General features: G+C 52.8%; 1 protein-coding gene across 1 annotated transcript; it reads left to right on the top strand.

Annotated features, from left to right (window-relative positions):
• Positions 1-1371: 1371 nt before the first annotated feature.
• Positions 1372-3073, top strand: LOC119281625 (cytochrome P450 94B3-like). Its single transcript, XM_037562107.1, has one exon. It carries the CDS (start codon positions 1452-1454, stop codon positions 2988-2990), a length of 1539 nt encoding a protein of 512 aa, XP_037418004.1. The 5' UTR covers positions 1372-1451; the 3' UTR covers positions 2991-3073.
• The last annotated feature ends 4358 nt before the right edge of the window (positions 3074-7431 follow it).

Raw genomic sequence — 7431 nt, 5'->3', positions numbered from 1 at the left:
CATATCCATTTTGCCAATATGCTTGCGTGCAATACATTTGTAGGTATTCCAAGCTTTGGAGGCATTCAAGGTCCAACATGACGACAAGTGCTTCAACCTCTCCCATTGTTGGAGGGTTGTCAAAGACGAGGAGAAGTTCAAGGCGCAATATGTCGCCCTCAAGTCGCAGGGGGGGGGGAGATGGCCGTGGAGGAGGAAGACGGCGAGAAGCCACGACCGAGGGGGAAGACCAACTCCAAGAAGGAGGACAAGCGAGATGCATCATTGAACGCCTTGATTGCAAGCGTGGAGGGCATGACAAGCAAGAAGGACTCAAGGGATGAGGAGCGCCGGCGATACAAAGAAGAACAAATGAATGCCTTCATGGAGATCCAAAGGAGGAGGCTTGAGATGGATGCGGAGAAGCAAGCCAAGATGCTTGAGATGGAGGCGAAGAAGCAAGCCAAGATGCTAGAGATCGAGGCCGCCAACGCCAAGACCAAGGCGAAAGAAGTGGCTCTCGCGAGCATGATGACCGGGGTGGAGATCATGAAGGTGGATCTCAACACCGTATCGCCAAGGAAGAGGCAGTGGTTCGAGAAGATGCAGGCCAACATGCTCAAGTTCGATGACGAATGACCTATGGCGGCGAGCGTCATCATTTTTTGTATGCCGGCAAGTGTGCTGGCATGACCACGGCCGTGATGGCATGGTCAAACTCTCGCCCCTTTTTGTGTGCTGGCATGTATGCCGGCCGCTGGCAAGTGCGCCAGCCGAACTGTGTAGTGTTTTCTGAAGTTGGCATTGTATGTCGGCGTTGGCATGGTGCCGACATGAACTACGGGCGACGACATGTCCGCTGGCATGAACTATGGCCGCGGGCCTTTTCAAAAATTTGCGTACGGGCTAGAAATGGATCGGCGCGTTGGGCGCACTGCCGACCCAAATCTCAAACGGGGCGGGCGACCGAAACTGAAGAAAAGCAAACAAAAGCGCCTTCCGTTTGAGTCGGTGCGTTGGAGTTGCTCTGCCTACTGTAGCTAGGCTGCCGATTGAGGGCGTGCTCCCAACCCGGCTACACCTTTGCAAACACCAACCGAATCTGCGGAGATTCACCGAAGACACGCCTTCACACGATCTCCGACGACGTTAAGCACACCGCGAGAGCCATCACCGCTTCACCTTTCTTAATGGTAGGATGCAAACCATAATGAAAATCATAAAGAAGAAAACACGTAAAACGAAGCCTCTGTGACTGTAACCATGATCCACCGCGCCTCTTCCACATTCACCTAAAAACCCAGTAACTAGACCAGATTAATCAAGAGAAATAACAACGGGTATACATACATAGCATAAAAAGAATGCAACAACTCTAACTGCGAATCTTCCCCTTTTGCTGTAACTGCCAAGCACGGAGCGCCAACTCACTCCCTACAGTTTGCACTGGCAAGCTTGAGATCCCGATCGCCATGGAGCTTCCGTTGACCACGGCCCTCCTCCTGCTCCTGCCTCTACTCTGCTTCCTCTGGCTACGCCGGGACACCAGGAGGCAGACTCGCTCCGACGGCCTCAAGGCCTACCCCATCATCGGCACGCTCCCCCACTTCGTCAAGAACCAGCACCGCCTCATCGAGTGGTCGGCCGGCGTCCTCGCGCGCTGCCCCACCTACACCATGACCTTCAATTTCAGGGGCCTCGGCCTCGGGGCCGGCGTCATGACGGCCAACCCGGCCAACGTCGAGTACGTCGCCAAGACCAACTTTCAGAACTACCCGAAGGGCGAGTTCGTGGTGTCCGTGATCGAGGACTTGCTCGGTCACGGCATCTTCAACTCCGACGGCGACCATTGGCTTTCGCAGCGCAAAGCCGCCAGCTACGAGTTCAACAAGCGCTCGCTGAGGAACTTTGTGGTCAGCACCGTCAGCTCCGAGGTCGTCGATCGGCTGCTGCCGCTGCTCTCCCGAGCAGAACGGGACGGCCGGACGCTGGACGTGCAGGACGTGCTCGAGCGCTTCGCGTTCGACACCATCTGCTGCGTCGTCTTCGACGAGGACCCGGCGTGCCTCGCCGAGGAGGACGGACCGGGGGTGGACGGGCGTGCCGAGTTCATGCGCGCCTTGACTGACGCGCAGAACATCGTCATGGCCCGGTTCATGTCGCCGGTCAAGTGGGCGTGGCGACTCCAGAAGCTGCTCAACGTGGAGCCGGAGAGGCGGATGCGCGACGCGGTCGCCACGATCCACGGGTACATCGACAGGGCCGTCCGCGAGCGCGGCGAGAGGGGGGTGGCCGGGCTGGCCCGCAAGGACGACTTCCTCTCGCGCTTCGCCTCGAGCGGCGAGCACAGCGACGAGAGCCTCCGGGACGTGGTCACCAACTTCATCGTCGCCGGGCGGGACACGACGTCGTCGGCCCTCAGCTGGTTCTTCTGGGTGCTGTCCGGCCGACCCGACGTGGAGGACAAGATCGTGTGTGAGGTCCGCGCGGTGCGCGCCTCGAGCGGGGAGGGGGAATCGGATGCGGCGTTCGGCTACGAGGAGGTGCGTTCGATGCAGTACCTGCACGCCGCGATCACGGAGTCGATGCGGCTGTACCCGCCCGTGGCCATGGACACGCACTGCTGCCAGCGCGAAGATGTCCTGCCCGACGGCACGTTCGTCGGCAAAGGATGGCAGGTCACCTACAGCGCGTACGCCATGGCGCGGCTGGAGGAGCTATGGGGCGCGGACTGCACGGAGTTCAGGCCGGAGCGCTGGCTGGACGAGGAGGGGGTGTTCCGGCCGGAGAGCACGACCAAGTACCCGGTGTTCCACGCGGGGCCGAGGATGTGCCTCGGCAAGGAGATGGCCTACATACAGATGAAGTCCATCGTGGCCGGCGTGCTGGAGAGGTTCAGCCTCCGGCACGTCGGCGGCGAGGGCCACCCTCGGCTCGTCATGTCGCTGACGCTGCGCATGGGAGGTGGCTTGCCGATGCAGGTGAAGAACAGAACAGGGGGAGCTAGATAGGCTACTTGCAGGAGTCCACTTCGTCACAAGTCAACAATGCTATGTACTACTCCATTTTTTTTCCGGGCAAATCAGAGAGCTTTGTTCAACAAAAGTGTTCCCCGGACAATCAGCCAAGAGGCTAGTTACCAAGAAGCTAGGGGTCTCCTCGAGCAACAATCGGTCACATTCAGAGTGCATGCACGTTTTGCACAGAGATGCGCCGGTAAGTTTGCTGCCATGTTTACATGCTGAATCTTAAAAACTGTTTTTTTTTCCTTTCAAAAACTAGCTCTCCTATTTCATCTAGGATAGGAGCCACAATCGAACGAGAGTTGTGACAAGTATTAGAGAGTTGATCTAACTCCTCGTAGTCGGTCTCCATTACCACATGCGATAGGCCTCGAAGTTTTGCAAACGGTGCTCCTTCCCGCATTGAAAGGGCTTTCATAATCAGTGGATCTGAAATGTCACCGAACGGTTTACACCAAGCTCCCAGTAGCGATGACTCGGAGCGGGCTACACCACCCGCGCCTCCTCGACCCTCTGCCACATTGAGTGCACCATCCGTCGTTATCTTGATCATACCTGGCTCGGGAGGCCGCCATCCGAAACCTGACAGGACATTAGTTTCCTTCTAAGGCAACTCCAGCAGCGCAAGGGCCTCCCTAGTTGACCTGATTGCAGCTGTTGGATCTCTCCCCTCTTCCCCATATTTGATCCGGTTGCGAGAATGCCAGATCGTCCACATGATGGTAATAATTTTTGCTCGATCTTCTTCCCTGATCCGATCTCCACATAGAATGTCTCTAGCCCACGAGTGTGGGTGTAGTCGAGGAAGCCGCAAATCAAACCAAGCACAAGCTTCATCCCAGAAGTGTCGTGCATGGGAACATTGATGAGCGCATGCATGAGATCCTCCTCCCTTGCCAAACAAACTTTACAAGTGTTTAAGACTGAGTTGTGGCGATACTTTAGAGTACATTCATCCGGTAGGATCCCTCTCAGTACCCTCCACCAGAACACTCGTACCTTTGGGATCACTTTGAGCTTCCAGAGGGCCATCCACATCTGTTTTTCATCTCGAGAAGCACCGGTAGCCGTCCCTTCCTCTAGAGCAGAGCGCTCGTTCCGAGTCACTAGAGCACGGTACGCCGATTTAACAGTGTAGTTGCCTGATCTTTCAAAGGCCCAAGCATAGAAATCCTCTCCTCCTCCCCTTCTGATTGGGATGTTAAGAACTGCATCAGCATCCGGGGCGATGAAGGTCGTCCTGACCAGTTCCTATCTCCACGTCCAGTTCTCGGAATCGATGAGGTGCGAGACTGTCTGAACCGTGGTGTTTGGAGGTTGCAGCAATGGTGACATGGATATAGTTCTGGGAATCCACTTGTCATGCCACACGTGAATGGAACTTCCAGTTCCCACTCTTTTGATAAGGCCCGCTTGCAATGCTTCCCTCCCAGCAATGATAGCTCTCCAAGTAGCTGACGCTGATTTTGGAACGGTTGCATGCAAGAAATCTGTGTCAGGAAAGTAATGGCCCTTCATTACTCTTGCACACAAAGAATTAGGGTTAGTCATAAAGCGCCAACCGTGCTTTCCGAGTAGCGCAAGATTGAACTGATGGGGGTCACGAAACCCCATACCACCTTGGCACTTTGGTGTGGCCAAATTCTTCCAGGACACCCAATGCAAAGCATTCTTGTCAATAGAGCTGCTCCAGAATTTTTTTGCCATTGGTGAAGTCAAGCTCTTGCACACCTTTTTTGTCAATAAAAATGTACTCATTGAATACGAGGGAATCGCCTGAACAACTGATTTCAGCAAAGTTTCGCGACCTGCACATGCAAGTAGTTTCTCACACCATCCCTGAATCTTCCCGCGAGCTCTCTCCCCGATGTGGTCGAAAGTACCGCTCGTGATACGGTCGACCGCTGTGGGCATCCCCAGGTAACGCTCGCTAAAGGCCTCGACGTCGATGTTGAGGACCGATTTTAGCTGCTGCTTGAGCTGGACCGGAGTGTTAGAGCTGAAGTATATGGCGCTCTTGGCCCGATTAACACACTGCCCCGATGATTCCCCATAAATCCTCAAGATGCCATTCAATCTTTCTGCACTTTGGGTGTTAGCACTGACAAAGATCAGACTGTCATCAGCGAAAAGCAAGTGTGACACCCACAGCGATCTGTAGCTCACTCTTATGCCTCTGTCGATGTACCCATTATTGTAAAACTTCAGCAAAGAGGAGAAACCCTCCGCACAAAGCAGAAAAAGGAAAGGTGACGCTGGGTCTCCTTGTCTCAGCCCTCGCGAGGGTGTGAAGAAGGGCAACCGCTCACCATTCACCCTGACCGAGAAGCGTATCGAGGATACGCATTTCATAATCAACCGGACAAAGACCATGTTGAAGCCCAACTTTGTGAGAATGGCCTCAAGAAAATGCCACTCGACACGATCGTAGGCTTTCATCATGTCTAGTTTAATTGCACAAGCGTAGTTCTTCCCTTTCTTCCGCCTTCTCATTGTGTGCACACTTTCATATGCAACTAGAACATTGTTAGTTATAAGTTGTCCTGGGACAAACGCGCTTTGCTCTTCACTGATTATCTCATCCATATAAGCTCTCATTCGGTTTGTCACACATTTGGATGCAATCTTATATAGCACCGAACAAAGTGCAATGGGTCTATATTGTGAAATAAACTGGGGGTGTCGTACCTTGGGGATCAAAGTGGTGGAAGTGTCGTTCAAGCCCACTGGTAATTCTCCTCCATTCAGAAAATCCAACACTGCCGCAGTTACTACCTCACCTAATAAGCTCCAGTGACGCTGATAAAACCCCGCAATAAAGCCATCTACCCCCGGTGCTTTGGATGGAGCCATAAGAAACAAAGTTGTCCTGACTTCCGCCGCCATGTAGGGTTTTGTTAATTCCACGTTCATGTCTTCTGTGACCTTAACTGGAACGTGACTGAGCAGCTCGGTTGAATTCATAAACCCTTGGGATTCATACAAATTTTGATAGAACGTCTAAACCTCGCTCTTATCTTCCTCTTCATTTGCGCAAACCGAGCCATCCGCACGACATAAACCTTGTATTATGTTAATATGTTTTCTTTGTGCCGCCTGAGCTTGAAAATATGCAGTGCTGCGATTGCCGTCTCTCAGCCAGGGCACATGGGACCTCTGCCATAGCCAGATCTCCTCCTGGTGGAGGGCCTTGCGCAGCTGTCGTGCCACTGTTTTTTCCTCCTCAGTTGGCCCTCGACCCACCGAACGACTCCGTAAATTATCGAGTCTTTTCTGCAACTGTCTGACTCGGTGAGTTAAGCAGCCAAACTCACGAGTCCCCCACGGTTCAAGTGTTGCCTTGAGATGATTCAGTGAGTCCGCGATACCTTGGAGGCCCGGTCCTCTATTTGCCTCTCGCCACGCAGCAGTAACAATACGGTCATAGTCCACATGCGATGACCACACATTCTCATATCTGAATTGTCTTTTTGCTCATGATGTGTTCATAAGCTTCTCCTTTATCTCCGCTAGAACAAAACAATGATCAGATTCAACATAAGGTATATGTCTAATTCTGATGTATTGAAAATGTTGCCGGAACTCTTCATTGGCAAAACTCTATCCAGCCTTGCTTTGACATTTGCGTCCCCCGCCTGCCGATTATCCCAGGTATACGTTGTGCGTGACCACCCCAAATCTTGGAGGGCCACTTCATCAGTGACTTCTCTGAAAGCTCTCATTTGCCTCTCTGGCCTAGCTGCCCGACTGAAGTGTTCATTCGCGTAGAGAGTTTCATTAAAATCACCCAAACAAATCCAGGCCACATTCAGCATGGAATGTAAAGTACGTAGGAAATGCCAACTTTGATGTCTATCCTCTGCTCGGGGCGCTCCATAAAAACCAGTGAACCTCCATTGAAAGGAGTTTTGATCTTTGTATTTAACAAAAGCATCAATGTGTCCAGAACTATAATTTTTAAGCTCGACAATAACATCATGTGACCAAAAAAGCCCAATGCCATCACTTAGGCCTACAGTATCCACTGCAAAGCACCCGCCGAAGCCTATATGTCTTTGCCAGTCCTCAACTCTCTTCCCTTTAATTTTTGTTTTCATGACGAAGAGAAGAGTGGGTCCTAGCTTCACAATGTTGTGAAGCTCTCGAACCGCCTCAGGGTTCCCAAGCCCCCAGCAGTTCCATGACAGGCAACTCATTGGGCTGGGGAGGACCGATCACCGGTCTCTGCCGAGTTGTCAGGTGTAGGCCTCGTCTTCTTTGGTTCTCGAACCAGGTCCTCATCATCTTCTCCGCCCGCAGCGCTCGTACTCGGATCATGATCTTCAGGGTTTTGTGCTGCCGTGAGAAGCAACTGCTTTGGTTTATATACTGCGGCCGGTCCCTCCTTTCTCTTGTAACGAGCGTTATCTCTGGTTTTTAAAGGCGAGAC

Source organism: Triticum dicoccoides, chromosome 3B (assembly GCF_002162155.2).
Source record: "Triticum dicoccoides isolate Atlit2015 ecotype Zavitan chromosome 3B, WEW_v2.0, whole genome shotgun sequence".
In the NCBI taxonomy this organism is placed as follows: domain Eukaryota; kingdom Viridiplantae; phylum Streptophyta; class Magnoliopsida; order Poales; family Poaceae; genus Triticum; species Triticum dicoccoides.
This window is presented reverse-complemented; position numbering and strand designations above follow the sequence as displayed.

Coding starts and splice junctions, on each gene's coding strand:
- LOC119281625 (XM_037562107.1), top strand. CDS start 1,452: ATGGAGCTTCCGTTGACCACGGCCCTCCTCCTGCTCCTGCCTCTACTC.